The sequence below is a fragment of the Symsagittifera roscoffensis genome, chromosome 4, assembly GCF_963678635.1.
Source record: "Symsagittifera roscoffensis chromosome 4, txSymRosc1.1, whole genome shotgun sequence".
Taxonomy (NCBI): domain Eukaryota; kingdom Metazoa; phylum Xenacoelomorpha; order Acoela; family Convolutidae; genus Symsagittifera; species Symsagittifera roscoffensis.
In genome coordinates this window covers 70,454,860-70,471,177 of record NC_087065.1, presented here as the reverse complement: position 1 = coordinate 70,471,177, position 16,318 = coordinate 70,454,860, and the positions used below count along the sequence as shown (strand labels likewise).

Here is a 16,318-nt window from a genome sequence, read left to right as displayed (position 1 = left end):
TTCTTAGTTTTTTTTTTTAAAAAAAGTCCTCAAATAAAATGACAAAAACCCAACAAAAATAAACTCAAACGGCTTTCAGAGTTGTTTATTTAATCAAATGTAAAAAGCCAAACTTTCAAAAATTTCAAAATCACCATTACTGATGGTACAAAAATATCACGTAAAACTAAAACAGAATTTCTGAAAAAACTAAGAAAGATTCTTTCAAAAAATCAGCAATTCAAACAGCCAGTTTTTTTTTCAGTCCCTATTAAAAATTTCTGATTGCAGTTAAATTTTTGGTTCTGTTTCTAACGCGGGATTAATCGGCGGCAATTGAGTCGCTGGTCTAGACTGTACTATCGGAAACTCGCGACCTCCAGTATTCATAGACTTCTCGTGTTTTTCTGTTTCCAGCTCGCGACGGAACAGTTCGGCGTCAATCGAGGTCAAATCTAAGGGGTACTGCACGACCGAAGAGCCAGTTTGGCCCCAGGCGTTAAAACCCTAAACCAGGTCATTCAGAAAAAAAACAGCACTAATTAAATCAACTCTGAAATTTACGGTTAGTTTGGTTACGTTTCGAATATAAAATAACAACTTTATTTGATGAAACCTGAAATTGTTAGTTATTGCCATACATGCATGCATTACATGAAAATTGAGATTTAACCTAACATGCTAAAAAGTTTTTATCTCAAAGCTTAACAAGACATATTTTAGATCAACCGTACAATCCCCCCTCCCTCGCCTCCCGAATTTTGCGAGTTTGTATGAAATGCATATTTTATACAGAATTAATTTTCAGAGTAAATACATGCTTGAGGGGGGCATTCTATGGATGGTAGGCTACTCGCTACTTAGGGGGGACTGTACCGTTGATCCCAGATTGTTTACTTAAAATAAAAGCCGCTAAGATTTCATTTAGCAGAAGCATGTTTCATTGAATTGATTTGTAAAAAGTTTACAAAGCGAATGAGATGTACACTTTTTTCAACACAATTTAAGTTTTACATAACAGCACCATAATTATTACAAAATTTTGAAAACGAGTTTATGCATGCAAACTGCAATGTTAAAAACGTACGTTTTTGTTGTCGATCTGCATTTCGATTCGCCTCTGTTCACTTAGCAGCTGTTTCCGCATAGCCGAAAGTTGTCGGTTCACTTCTGCACGACTCGCATCTGAATAAAAACAACAATTAAAAACAACAATTAAAAAACATCAATTAAGAACAACAAGGCAACGCTTATAAAACATGACTGATTGTATCAATGTCAAGCCCTGATTGTTCCGACTGTCCCTTAAAGTATCTGAAGTAATTTTTGGCAAAATAAATTTGGATTAATTTTCAGAAAACAACTTGAAAAAAGTTTTGAAATGTTCTTTTAATTTGAAAACCTTCCACAACCCATGGCAAGTACATCGCGATAAACTTTGAATATAGTAAAGCAAAGTTTTCATTCATGAGGTTGATTTAAAAAAATTGATCCAAAACGCTCAACTTTCCAACTGCACTTCAAAGTCAAATAAAAAGTTTTTTTTTTCCATTTTTTTATTCAGTTTATCCCCCCTCAAACATTATGTAAACACAAAGGCGTGTTTAGTGTCTCGTATTATTTTAATAGGACTGAATTGATGGCAATAACAAATTTTAAAAAAAATAGGACTCAATTCAATTTGGAACGCACTAACTCTCAGGCTGTATGTAACTTATTCTGAAAACATAAACCGTCAGACCAATTTCTATCGTAGCAAAAATTTTCTGATTTCTTTCAGAATCCAAATCACGGCCTAAAGGGTTTTAATACAATACGAGTTTTCTTCCAAACTTGACTTCTACTTTCGTAGACGTAATCAAAATGGACTGAAAAAAAAAAACGAAAATGTCCCTATGCCATAGCTCATGTTCTCCTTAAAGAGAGAGGTCGGAAGAATACTTACCAGCAGTTGATTAAACATAGCCAACAGACAGTAGGAAAAAAGCCAAGAAACTCAAAAAAAATACTAAATTGTTTCAAAAAAATAATATATGCCCTTAAAGCTCTTTGAATTTCTAGACCAATTTATGATTGGCACTTTTCTGATAAAATTGACTCAATTTGAGAAAACTGGATCAATAGGTAAGCTTTTTATTTCGCTGGAAAATCTGAAAATTAAATTCCATTTTCAAAATTCGATATCGATCACGTTTTTCTTGACCTTAACATTTTTACTGTTCGATGGTGGATTTCACCTTCCTTTTAACAAAAGAAATTGGGGAGCTTAAAAAGAAACTAACTGAATTTAAAAAGAAATCAAAACTCAAAACAAGAAAAAGGAAATTTGAGCTTGAACAAACTTCAAGAACTTTCCTGAAAAAAAAACTAAAATAATCGCGGCCTATATAAGAATCTGAACTATAATTCACACATTTCGCCCCTCACACGTTTCGCCCTTCATAAATTACTGGCACATTTCGCCCCTAAAATGTACATTAAGAAAGCGGCGTTAATTAACTGTGTAATAACTTAGGGGCGAAACGTGCGAGGACGAAATGTGTGGGGGCGACATGTGCCACTAGATTTAAGAGGGGTCAAATGTGTGCGGGGCGAAACGTGGGACATTCGTCTGAACTACGTTCATCGACTCTTTAAAACTTTTTTTCCTGATTTTTCGACTGTTCTGTCTATTCAACCAAAAACAAAAAAACATAAAGTGCAGTCGGAACATTCAGAGCCTCGCCCTGATACACGAGCAGTCTTGTTAATTTTCGGATTCAAACTATTTTTCTTGTTTTCAAAAAAAAACTTAACAGCAAATAATTTTTTGGATAATATAATCTATTCTGAAACGACTGAATCATTATTATTGTTTCTGTTAAGTTTTATAATCAACCTTATAGGGGCTGTTTATATACAGTGGCCGAACGCATTTCTTAAATAAAACTATGTAATTTTGAAGCAAATATTTTCGATACTTTTGAACTGCATAAAACCCTAAATTATCTATTTTAATTATCCCAATTGGGTTTCAATGGGGTTTTCTTCCATTGAAACCCAATTATATATTTCTTTCAAATTATATAAAAATCGATTAAGGCTAATTTCAATCTTAGGTTTATTCAATGCGCGTAAAACAATTTTTGTTCCGACTTTCATTTCACAGAAAAATCACAGAAAATTCATTTTTGATTATGAATTTTTCTGTGATCTTTTCAATTATTGTTCCGACTTTCGATACGAAAGTAACGGGATATTTGTGCTCGGGGTGGGTTTTTTTTCTTCTGACAAATTTCGACTTTTTAACTAGCCATTTTTTACGGAATTTTTTGATATCATTCGAAAGCTATTGTTGTCTTGAGCTTAAACTTGAAAACATATTTCACCTGTAATCATTTTTCGTAAAGTTATGGGGATTCAAAGATTGCCATTTTGGCCAATTTGGGACAATTAACGCGCGATATAATTCGCGCTATTAACGCGTAAGCGGAGATTTAATCCGTCTTAGAAATCGTTCCAAATTGGTTGTAAGAAGCTTATTTGCCATAAGTGATTTGTTACAAGGAGCGATATTCATCCATTTGTACTTTGAATGGCGTGTGGTGGGATGATTTTCATTAAAAAAATATCAAAATTTAGAAAAAAAAATATTCATTTTAATTTATTACATTTAATTTTTTGATGTTCATACTGCTCCATAAAACCTTAAAAGGCAGTCAAAACAGTCAAGGCTTCGCCCTGATACGAGCAGTCTTGTTATTTTAAATATTAACTCCAAATAATAATTTACAATTTGAGCTTCGATAATTTGAAACCACGTTTTCTCAGCTGAAAGTCTTTCAAAGGCCATTTTACTTATCAAAAAAAACATTTCCCAGAAGGTACTCATATAGCACACTTTCTCGGAAAGTCTTGAAAAAAATTGGCATTTTTTTTGAGGTAACTTATCCAATTGACATCTTATATTATACATACCTCGTTCTGGATTTGTTTTGTTTTTAGTCAGCCTCACAGGGTGCGAGGGGGGCATGTCCGGTGACACTGGCTCCTAAACAGATGACAGATCAGATTTTAAACTGGGAAAAGAACAAAATCCGACACCACTACAAAGAACGCGAAAGAAGAAATGCTGGAAATCACTTGATGCTAGAAAATTGAAGAGTCAAAATACGAAATTGAAATTATTCGGTGGTCAAGTCTAGAAAATAGCCAAAAGCACTTTCAAACGAGAAAATTTTAGAAAAAAAGAACACGTCCTAATAAAAACCAACCTCAATTTTTTTCTTAAAGACCATACATAAAATCTGTTATTTAAAAAAAGAAATGAGAGATTTGTTAATTAGTTTTGAGAGGCGAGAAAATTGGTGGGATTACGTCATGCATAAGCAACGCTCTAGTTTCTGAATCCCGTTTGCAGTAACGTTTCGCATAGGCCTGGGCTAAATGATTTATGGACATCTTTGATAAGCAGTTATTATAGTTAATGCCAAAATGTTAGCAAAATCTTTTTCGGCCAACGAATCTGAACGAAGTTTATTAACCTAAAACTGCTCATTTTGACGTCGGATTTCTGTGTTTCACTGATTTCTACTTTAAAAATTGTGTCCAAAAAAACTATTTACCCTAGAAAGCTATTGACCAATTAAACTGCTCAACGTCACCGATATTGCCAACAATTTGGGCATTAACTATGAATCAACACGCAAAAAATGGCCTTAAGGCAAATTTGGTAGACAAAAAATGGAATAATGTCATGCTCTTTTTGCAAATTAAATCTCTTCTCTCAGGGTCATGATACAACACACACTATCACCCTACAACTCGTAAAATTTACAGGTTCTTCACAAGCTGGTGTGTACGCTGGATCAAGCGCCGGACTTTTTTCGCCGAACACAGGCGAACCATCATTTGAAAATATCTCATCTATTGTCGCCGGGGCTCTGATCGCGGAGACATTTTTGAGAGGCGCCGCCTGTATTTCAGCGAAAGAATCTTCACGATTTGACTCGGGGGGCAAATATGCTTTTTCAAGTGAGGGCTCTGGCGAAAGGAGAAATAAGTTTCCCTGAAAAGTGAGTCATTTTAATTTGCTGATATTCGAAAACCCTATCACAAAAAAGACGAGGTCGCACTAAAAAAAATTTGAACCATGTGCGCAAAAAATACAATTTTGGCAAAATAAATTCAAACCTGAATTTTAATTTGAATATTTGATTTTCAATTAATTCTATCAGAATGGTACAACTAATCCTAATAACCATCATTAAGCAAATTATCAACAAAGAACATTAGAAGAGCAAAATTACATCTAACTGAAATTGTGCAAAGTTCCACAAAGTTCTAAAAGATGAAAGTTCTAAAATGGGAAGTTTGAAAGAGGATTCGATCCGTTCAGTTTCTTTCTCAGAGCCGGTACAGGCGGAGATTCCATATTTCTCTGGAAAGCAGCCAAAAAACACGATAACTAAGTTATTAAAATTAATTTATAATCAACTTAACTAATGACAGTGTGCGATGTTAGATTGCATAACTATTATGCAATCACTTGTACCACTCTTAGGTGTTAGATTGCATAACTAATTTGCAATCACATGTACCACTCTTAGATGTTAGATTGCATAAATATTATGCAATCACATGTACCACTCTGATAGAACATAACGGTGAAGCTTTTGGGGGAAATCTGACATTATTTTGGGCGAAAACAGACATTATTTTGGAAGAAAACAGACAATATTCCGAGCGAAAACAGATATAATTTTGGGTTGAACGGACATTATTCTGGGTAAAAACAGACTCAGGGCTGAAACACCCTTTTTGAAAATTTTTAAATGAAAAAAAAAAACTCTTGTTCAAATTATTGTAAAGCTGTCGTCATAGTGATCGAATGAAATGTAATAGCACAATCTTTTGAGTGAAAACTTTGTACCATTCATCAAACTTAAAATAACGATTGATAATAAGGAACAAGGATAGCCGATTACTGTGCAAATAGCAGAGGAGAATGAAAAGTTTTCTTTTCAAATCAGTGTAGTTTTTTTTCTGCGTGATTTGATTAAAGAATCTGAGCGACAAACAAAAACTAAAGCATATTCGCAGTCATAGTAAAACAAGACTGCTCATATATCAGGGCAAAACCCTGAATGCTCTGACACCCATTAATCCATATCGAATAGTTTTTGGGAAAAAATATCAAAACTATAAATTTTCGACAATATCAAAAACAAAGTGTGAAAAATTGAGTCTTACGAACCTAGTACGACGAATTAGTTAGCCTCACTCAAATCTAGAACCATGTTGTTGAGCGGGATAAAGTGCCACGCATAGATAATTCGCGTTGCGCTTTCAGCATTATGTATAAAAACTTCAAAGCGCGCATAAATTAGTCCAGAGCCTGGTCAAATGGGCAATTTTTAAAAGGTCACGCTTTTGCAAAAAATAATTGGAGGTAAAAATGTCTTTTTAAATTTGATTAAAAACTCTTGTTTTGATGGCCGAAAGCTGACTGAACAAAAAAACCACACCAAACATAAACGCTCTGTTTTTTCGAAAGTCGTAACAATAAGCAAAATAGACAACATTTTTTGTAGAAAACTGACTAGAAGAACAAAAAAATAAATAAGTTTAAAAACCTTTGATTTTTTTTGCAGAAGCTTTTTGAATTTTTGATTCCGAAAATGGCGCAAAAAAACTCCAAAAATTAACTTTACTCTCTAAATAATAATCGGAGGTAAAAATCCTTTTATATTTGATTCCAGGTAAACAATATCTTCAATAGGGTATAATTTTTTTAAAAAAATTATTATTTCAATGGCCAAAATTAACTGAACAAAAAAAAACAACACCAAGCATAAATGCTCCGTTTTCTGCGAAGGTCGGAACAATAAACAAAATACACAACAGTTTTTGTAAAAAAAATGAAAAAGAACAAAAAAATAAATAAGTTTAAAAAACGTTGAATTTTTTCTCAATTTCTTTTGCAGAAGCTTTTTGAACTTTTGATTCCCAAAATGGCACCATAATGTAACTTTACTCGAGTAAAATTAAATTTTTACGGTTTAAGTTAAGCATAAAGAAGCTATTGTGAGCCTGCTCGCTCGCATTACTTTCGCGAAATTAGACGAAAAAATCAAAAATTTCAAAACGATTTTTCTCGACATCAGAAAAATGTTTTGAAATTTTTAAAATGTTGTTCGAATCACGACTGAAAAGGCTTTAATATGATATATCATTTAACCCATTCCGAAGATTATTTGCAATACCTGATTTTGTGTGAAAAAGAAAAAAAAGAAAAAACTAAAACACAGCCAATGGTCGGAATAATCATTGATTTCAATTGATAACTTTTAAAGGCAGGCTTTTAATCCAATCGAGACTGTGAATATTGTTACTGCATACAAATAACATAATTTATGTTCTCACCGTGGGTGGAGCTGGTTTTGGCTGCACAGTTGGGGGAGGGGCCCTGTTGGAGGGGGGAGGGGCGGTATTCTGCTGCTGCTGCTGCTGCGCTGGTACAGGCGGGGACTTCTGAAAAAAGAAACCAGATTTGATGAATTAAAGTTACAAATTGATAAATCATTGAAATAATATTTTTATTATCGCATCCGAAGCAAGTCGTGGTATGCGACGCGATGATAACAACGGATGATAAATGGTAATAAAAAATGGCCCGGTAATAAAAAGAAACACAGCTTCAATACCGGGCCTATGTTGTGTGACGCAAAGAAAACCTAGTCCCCCTCTTTTCTCTTCGAACATCGCGACCCAATCAAGATTTAACCTCTCAATCTTTGGTGCCCGACCTAATGAATACCAAGTTTTTCGCCCCATTTTAAAAAGAATCAGTAGAAAAAAAGAGGACTCGATCAAGTTTCGATCGCCCGATCTGTGGCATATGACATCCGAAGTATGAATGTATCAACTGACCGGTTTGTCATGCTGCTGCTGTTGTCTCCTGCGTTCCTCCAACTCCCTCTCCATCTCTCTCCTCCTCTCGTCAGCCTGCTTCTCCTCCTCCTCCTTCCTGGCCCGGTCCACTGCCAGTCGCTTCTCCTCCGCCGCCACACGCAACTCATCGTTCTTCTTTTGCTGCTGTAAAACAAAGAAACGAAAAAGATCATTTAGCACAGAAGAGGATTCGGATCATCCTCAGAAGAATTTATTAGGCAACTATCTATTCTAACCGCACAGCCTGAGAAGAGAGCCCAAAAGCATTTAAGAATTCATTACTAAACCATCGATTTTAACCGAACAGCCCCAAATTACATACGCGAATAAAACATGGTACGCTTGAAGGTGCATTCACTGAACTTAAGATTTTTAGATCTTTAAATTGCTTTTTTTTTCAACTGCGCAGGCTGGAAAAATATCAAATTAATATGACAATAAAAAAAGTATGAATAAACATAATAACAAACAGGATTGTCAGTTTTTTAGGACTGTCAATTGTTTTTTCATTTTATTTCAGGCCTCAAAAAAATCATCAAAAATCATCACAACAAAAAAGTATCAAAAATACAAAAAAAAACATCATTTTCACCTCAACATTCTTATTTTTTTCCGTTTGGTTTTTGTCAATGTCAGTTTTTTAGGCATTTCAATTGTTTTTTTTTCAAATTAAATTTCGGGTAAATGCTATTTCAAAAATAAGAACAATTGATTACAAGTTCAAGTACAATTTCAAGTATCAATAAATACAAAAACAACACATCTAACCTCCTCGGCCTTCTTTCTGATCTTCTCCTGCTCCTTGTCGTACTCTGCCTGGATCTGGGCCATCTGTGCTTTGATCTTCTGCTCCTCCCGCGCATCCTCATCCGCCTGTCGCTTCCGCTCCTCCTCCTTCACCCGGTTCCTCTCCTCTATCTGCCTCTTCAAGTCCAGCTTGTACTGCTCCTGCTGCGAGAACTGCTGCTTGGACTATAGCGCAACAGAAACAATAAATACCAGTTTACTAATTCGGAAAAAAAAATTTTGGGATATTTTTTTCAAATATCCCAGAACAAGGCATTATTTTAGGATTTTAAAAAAATTCTTTAGCATCGCATAGACAAGACAAAAATTTGGAGGTTTTTGAGTTATTATGGGATTTTTTTGTCAAAAATCACAGACAAGATTAAATTTTTGTAAGCTTTTTGTTTTTTTTATTGAAAGTTTTTTTTTGCCACGCATCACAGACAGGACAAAATTTTTGGAATCTTTTTGATTGATTTTTTAAATTGGAAGTGTTTTCCCAAACATCGAGTTAAATTGCTTTCTCAACAAACAAGCTTTTCTCAAGATCTGAAAGGTTTAGAAAGTCGAGTTGTTAAAGCACAGATTGCTCCATGTGCATCTGAATAAACAAAACTTCAGAGCTTATGAACTTTGATGCCTCTAAAAAGCGCAGATCGAAATAAAAAAGTGGATAATTTATACAAAACTTTATAAAATGAAAAAAATTCCATTTACAAAAGTTATTAAATTCTTAAAGACTATTTCTGATATAATTTAAAGTGCTTATTTTAAATTTAGAAAATTTTCGATGACATGATGTACAGGGTATTTAAAATAAACACCCAATGCTAACTATTAGTTGGGTCTTTGAACTTTTGAAACTGAAATTTTGACACCAGATTGAAGACTGGTGAAAAAATACTGAAAAGAGTTTTGTACTATATTTAATTACAAAAACTAAAGCAAATTCATTAAAAGGTACTCCGACAGCTCAATTAATTGGCTCTTTTTGTAACGACCACTGAAAGTTGCGAAGAAGTTTGAATTGGGGGGGGGGGGGGGAGAGGGGGGGGTGTGGGTGTTTTAGTTTTTACACGAAATCAGATACCCCAAGCAATCGTCGGAAAGGGTCGAGTGATATATCATTTTAAAGCAGCCCTTGCAGTCGTGCCATACCATACAAGAAAAAAATCTGAAAAAAACTTCCTCGGCGTAGAAAAAAAACGGTTTAAAAGTTTTGATTTTGGCCTAATTTCGAGAGAATAAAGCGAACGAGCAGGTCTATAATAAGGAAATAAAAAGTAAACGCTTGATTTTACTCCATAAAAACTTATTTTTGAAGTTTCTTGTGGCGCCTTTTTGAGAAGAAACAAAATCCAGAAATGTACTTATTTGCTAAGCTTTCATTCAGATCGGCTTTGGAAGGTTTCGCAAAATTTGTATTTTTTTTGAAAGGTTTCCTTTTTCCTCGATACATTAACACACAATGCATTAACTATTTTTTAAAATCATTATAATCGCTCAAATGGGGCGTATTCATGGGTAGTTAAATGAAAAATCAGTTCCATAGATCCCAAAAAAGCAGTCGCATAAAACTCAAATCTTTGCAATAAGTCAGAGACTGCTTCAGCCGACTCTCGGTTTAAGGTCATCGATGGGCACGCGTAAATACTCCGCAGCAACAACCGGTTCTGAATTTTGTATAGATTCCTACCGTCTTTTGGCAAGCTCACAACACGTTGAGGCGACTGCAGCGGTAACTACTAAGCCATTTGTTTTTATGCTGTTGAACTATAAACAGTTAAATCCGTTGGCGCATTTTTCAGCCAATCAGAATTCAAGAACAAAAATTTTGGGACTTTAAGACATATGGGAAATTGCCAATTAAGTACTATAAAAAAACTTCATTTGTGCAAACGCTGCAATGGGCTGTCAAACTATTGCAGTTATCTGCCTAATTCCATTTTCAAGCTTGAAAACAAAAAAACATCTAAGCAAAGATTCAACAGAAGGTTGGCAAAAATAAACAAAAAAACCGAAAAAAAAAACGGATTTAAAATTTTGAAACATTTTTCAAATGTCGAAACTTGATTTTCCAAAACAATTTATGATTGACACTTTTGGATAAATTTAATCCTATTTAAAAAACTGGATCAATGAGTTAATTTTTCATTCCGTTGGGAAATATAAAAATTAAAATCCCTTTTCGAAACGAAAAGTCGTTCACGCTTATTCGCGTCATTTCCGTTTTCTTAACTGGAGAGTGCAATTTAACCAATTTTTAGCAGATGAATAGGAATTGAATCTCATTTATATAGAAGTGCAGTCATTAATGCATTAAAACTTATGATTGCACTTCTGTAGTTATTAGAGCATTTTAAGAATTTTCCTTAAAAAGAAAACAGACATAAGACACAGAGACGAAGCGAAGCTTTGCATCACTTGCGATACAAAACAAAAACAATATGGCAAAAAAATCAATAGATTAAGAGACAAATCTGCGGGAAAAACATGTTCTTTCGAAATTTTTGTCGTGATTTCGTCTTCATAAATCTTCCTTCTAAGAACAAACGTGCAAAGTACGACAATTTAAAACTAATTGAGCATCGAAAAAAAAAACGTAGAAAGAGGGGCGACAACAAAGCGGACAATACTTGAGCAGACACTTATTTAGCAGGAAAAAATGTCATAAGAAACTTATTTTCTCAAAAAAAATTAGAAAGTCTACCCTCAAAATTTTTAGATAACAGCCTTCTTTTGCTCATCAAACAACACAGAGTAGGTAAATTAAAACAAATGTAAAAAATAAACTTCAAAAACAATGGGTATTGAAATTCAGGCATGCTTTAAATTTGTCTTTTAATCGACGAAATTACAGAATTGGAGATGACAACCACTTTGAGTAACCATGTGAACAAGTTTTTAATGGGAAAAACTCTGGTACCCAGTTACATCACTCTTGGTAACCGCAAAGGTAAAACAATAAAGACCATATAAGACAAAATCACTTCGTTCTTTTACACTTATAAATGTTATGAATAAAGATTTTGCAAACTTAGACAGGGTGCAAAAATCGAACTAAAATAGTTGTTCTGAAACAAACCAATCTATGGTCTATATGACGTCCGTTAGTCATAAAATTATTAAACTATCTGGCAATATAACGTGAAAGTAGACCAAAACTGAAAGTTTCAAATCTTAATTACTTCAAGAAAATTAATATAGGTAAGATAATTTTTTACTCTTGAGCACAATGCATCGATATTTTCAGAGGGTATTAAAGCTTCAATGAAGGCTTCAATTGCTAACTGGAAGATGGATTTGAACGTATCAAACCGACCGGATTTGGCATCAACCGAGTTTGATTGACCGACCTTCATATTCCATGTTCTAAATAATATCGACAATTCTGAGTAAAAACAACCCATGTTATCATACCAACCCCGTGTCCTAGCCGTATATTGTTTTAGTTCAAAAACGAAAAAAAGCTATGGATTTTAGAACGAGCAAATTCATTTTCCAAGCGCTTCCAGAACTCAAAAAAGGGTTGGTAAGGGGGTCGAATTCCTGAGGGAGGGGCGTCCGCCCAAACCGCCCGAGCTGGTTCAAATATTATACTCAGAAATTCGAACACCAATAAGTAACTTGGTATACAATTAGGTAAATGTTGCTATTTCACAAAAATTCAAATCAAATACACAGAATAGAAGCTGCAATTAATAAGCTCAAGCAAAAAAAAACAAAAAAGGCTTGATAATTGCAGCATAATACAAAGATAAACAAAAATAGCTTTGAAAAATAGAAAACATAGCCAACAGACAGTTGTAGAAGAGTCAATGAATGCAACGAAACAGAAAAAAGACTTAAGTTTTGAAATAAACTTCAAATTCCGAACCCTCGATTTTTAGAGTTAGAGGATACTGTTTGCACAATTGAGTTATTCCGCCGAAAGGTCATCCAAACATCAGCCATTAATAAAGCGGATAAAACACATGATTCTATATAATCACATAAAGTTCTTAAAACCGATGCATCAAAGAGCAGTGCACCGATGTTGAAATTGACCAATTTTGTTGAGGAATAATTTATGCGAGTTGGGTAGGAAAAAAGTCTGCTAAGGAAACTCTTATTATCACAAAAGCGTTTGCTAGTGTAATCAACAACTAATATAGCTGAAACTTACAACAGGTGCATCATTGAACACTCTTCCCCTCGCATGCTGTGGTGCAGTCGGGTCTCGCGCCGACACTCCGCCGCCGAAGTCATTCGGACGAGACGAGGTGACTTCGGTGAGTTGGCCATGGTAATTGTGGTTCACATTCGGCTGTTTGCTCGTCTCGGCTATGTGATGCAATTCGCGTAAGTCGGCTGAAAAATTATGTAGTTTTTGATACTTTCAGATTGTGAATCATAAAAATGTGCATGCAAAATATCTAGAAACAATCAGACGATTGGTATTTTAGATCTTGCTCAGAGCAAATTCAAACCACACAAATACAAAACTTTTGAATTCAGCCAAATTCACGCGTAGCAATCACATGTTTAGATGAATGAAATACTCCAAGCAAAACTTGCCTATTCCAGTTGGTCTGACTATAATAGCCAAAGGTTATCAACATGTTAAAAAACAACTTCAGGTATACAAGATAGTCCCTAAATGACCAAGTGATAAGGATGGGCTCGGCCGTACCATTTTTGTGATAACTAAACAACGGCATGCTGTTTTCGAAGATTTAATTCTTATTTTTGATTGCAAAGGACAATTTTAAGGACCCATACATAGCTATCTTACTTGTAATGAAAAAAATAAATATTTGTTTTTGGGCGAGCAAGATACCAGTTGCAAAAAAGGCTAATTGACATCTTTCTAGCCCAATTGTCTATTATTTGATGCAGTTTTTTCGATATTTTTTTGATATACTGATACAAATAATAGCATTTGAGAGTTTACTAAGGTCTACTTTGAAGTTAACTAAAGTCAATTTCATGTGCAGAAAAGATAAATTGAATAGATAAAACTACAGATGTCTTGCAATCACTCTTCCGTCATTAGATTACGTAACCACCTGCTTTACGTCATTAGATTACGTAACCACCTGCTTTTGATGTCTGCTCTTTGCCGGTTGAAACTCCGTTATTAAGTGACTCATTAAGACCACTACTGTTAGTATTACCAACAGCTTGATGGTTGCGCCTTGAGCGCAAATCGGCTAAATAAAGCAACTGTCATTTTTCCGAAAAAAAACCCTTACAAATGTTCGAGCATAACTTTATGCTTAAGAAAAAACTTCACTTGGGAAACTGAAAATTTCTTAGACACGACTACTAAATTTTTTCTTCATTAAAAAATAGGATTCATACTTTTCAAATGAATTAATGCGTGTTCTTCAATAAGTGAATCACACAAAATTTTGAGGAACAATTAAAATAACCTTCAAAAAAGAATTGATGGTCTTACCTATGATTTTTCCATCAGCGTCCTTCAGGGGTGCGCCTCCTCCTCCCTTTCCGAAGGGGAAGTACTGTTCCTCGGCATCTTTCTTGCGTTCCCACCTAACACAAGCACGCGGAAAAAATTAGAAAATATCAATTGAGACAAAAATGATAAGACCGAAAAATGGTAATAAAATAACCAAGATTATTATGGCGCAACATGTCTTGCGAAATTCGACTCAAAATTTGGCAACAATTTAACAGCAAAATGGATCCATTACGAGGCCACACTGCACTGGATAGGTGCACAATTTCGAGTTAGTAGGTCTCTGGAATCCAAAGACAAGTCTTTAAACTTGTGAAAATTTTGTCGGAACAATCAAAGGAAACGAAAGAACAAATGAGAAACAAAAACACAGTCCTTCTTGCGAAATTCACTTAAAATTCGCAAAATACACAGTTCGGCCTCAAAATGTCAACTTTCAACTTGGCGCCTTTTAGTCAATCAAAAATTAGGCTAATTATACCGGGTCAAATGTTCACAAACTTATATCAAAGATAATCTCCTGTGAAGCGCAACAAAGACCCCCGATTGTTCCAATGGCCCTTTTAATGGTCTCAAAAAATTTTAGGTACCACTAAATTTAATAAACAATACATTTTGTGCGTTGCTTGTCTGTTGTTTTTGCGACTTTTCAAAGGTTTTGATGATGTGTGAAAAGGTGGACTTCACAGAGTGGAACGAAAGCTTTGGTTCACACCGCAAACTCAGACCTGCTTAACATTACGTAACAAGACTGCTCGTATATCAGGGCAAAACCCTGAATGATCCGACTGTCCTTTAACTCATATCGAATAGTTTCTGCGGAAAAAAATATTGAAAACCTATACATTTTGGACAATATCTATGTGTAAAAATTTGAGTCGTACGAAGTTAAAACGACCAATTAGCCAGCCCCAATTCAATTTTTGGAACGATTTTGTTGTGCGGGATAAACCGCAACTCATAAACAATTCGCGTTACGCTCTCAGCATTATGAATAAACTCTTGAATAAACATGGGAAATTTGGCAATTTTCAAACCCCCAGAACTTAACAAAAAAATAATCGGAGGTGAAATATCATTTTACATTTGAACTCAGGAAGTCGATAACTTCAATGGGCAATAAAAAACTTTGGTTATCATTTTTGATCGGTGAAAATTGACTGAATAAAAAAAACCACACCGAGAATAAATATTCCGTTTTCTTCAAAAGTCGGAACAATAATCCCTTGGTTGCAAAATACCAAGTGAAATTGGAAATCTCAATTTCACCTGATTAAATATTTGACTGCCGAATCAACTGGATAAAAAAACATAGCCAACAGACAGTTGGAAAAGAGTCAATGCACGCAAGTTAACTTGTTTTTTGAACCAAATCTTAATTTTTTCGAATTTCTGAAACATTTTATGATTGGCACTTTTTTTGATAACATTAACTCAATTTGAGAAAACTGGAAAAATAAGTTAAATTTTTATTTCGCTGGGAAATCTGAAAACTAAATTCAACCTTCAAAACTACAAGTCAATCACGCTGTTCTATAGTTGAGTTTGCAAAAATGAATCAAAAGTCAAAACGCGAAAAGTAAATTTGATTTGAGACTGAACAAATTTTAAGACTTTTCCTGAAAGAAGCGAAAAAAAAAATTCATCACGACCTATACAAGAGCCTGAACTACGTTTATCGACTCTTAAAAACCAAAACGTTGGCCTTGTATTGGATCTTTTTCTACATGTAGTTCTTTTTTCTTAACAGAAAGTAATCTTTTGTATCACAAGCAGTGCGAAGTTCCGCTTCGCCTATGTGCTCAAAATGTCTCTCCTTTGTTTACCTTTCCTGTTCCATTTTGTTTCTGTACTGTCTATCCTGTTTCTCTCTCATCTGATTCAGCAAGTCCGCCTGGTAATTGTTCCCCCCAGAGCTCACCTGCTGGTGCATATTGGACCTAAAATTTTTCCAACATGAAAATCTACAAAACATAAACCAATAAACTGTTTTTTTAAGCCATTGCGGGTCTTTTCTGTTATACGGCCCAAAACAGATACTTTTCATAGTTTAAAAATATGATTATAATGGTCGAATCAGATTTGTTAAAATTACAGCCAGCGACAGAAAACCTGGATTTTCTTTAAAATCAGAAAATCGGTCAACAATTCTGTCAATTT

The 16,318-nt window shown here is 34.5% G+C and overlaps 1 protein-coding gene across 5 annotated transcripts in view; it reads right to left on the bottom strand.

Moving 5' to 3' along the window:
* The window catches only part of LOC134845083 (centrosome and spindle pole associated protein 1-like), a 52,935-nt gene that overhangs the window by 15,054 nt on the left and 21,563 nt on the right, over positions 1 to 16,318 (bottom strand). For 3 of the 5 annotated variants that reach the window (XM_063861932.1, XM_063861929.1, XM_063861933.1), the window contains 9 exons: positions 15,985 to 16,098; positions 14,138 to 14,232; positions 12,863 to 13,047; positions 8,680 to 8,883; positions 7,891 to 8,055; positions 7,384 to 7,491; positions 3,937 to 4,009; positions 1,067 to 1,164; positions 296 to 486 (listed from right to left, as the gene is read on the bottom strand). In XM_063861932.1, the coding sequence (XP_063718002.1) occupies positions 296 to 486; positions 1,067 to 1,164; positions 3,937 to 4,009; positions 7,384 to 7,491; positions 7,891 to 8,055; positions 8,680 to 8,883; positions 12,863 to 13,047; positions 14,138 to 14,232; positions 15,985 to 16,098 (1,233 nt within the window). The remainder of the gene's footprint in view (positions 1 to 295; positions 487 to 1,066; positions 1,165 to 3,936; positions 4,010 to 7,383; positions 7,492 to 7,890; positions 8,056 to 8,679; positions 8,884 to 12,862; positions 13,048 to 14,137; positions 14,233 to 15,984; positions 16,099 to 16,318) is intronic. The other 2 variants (XM_063861934.1, XM_063861935.1) reach the window with 1 other exon arrangement.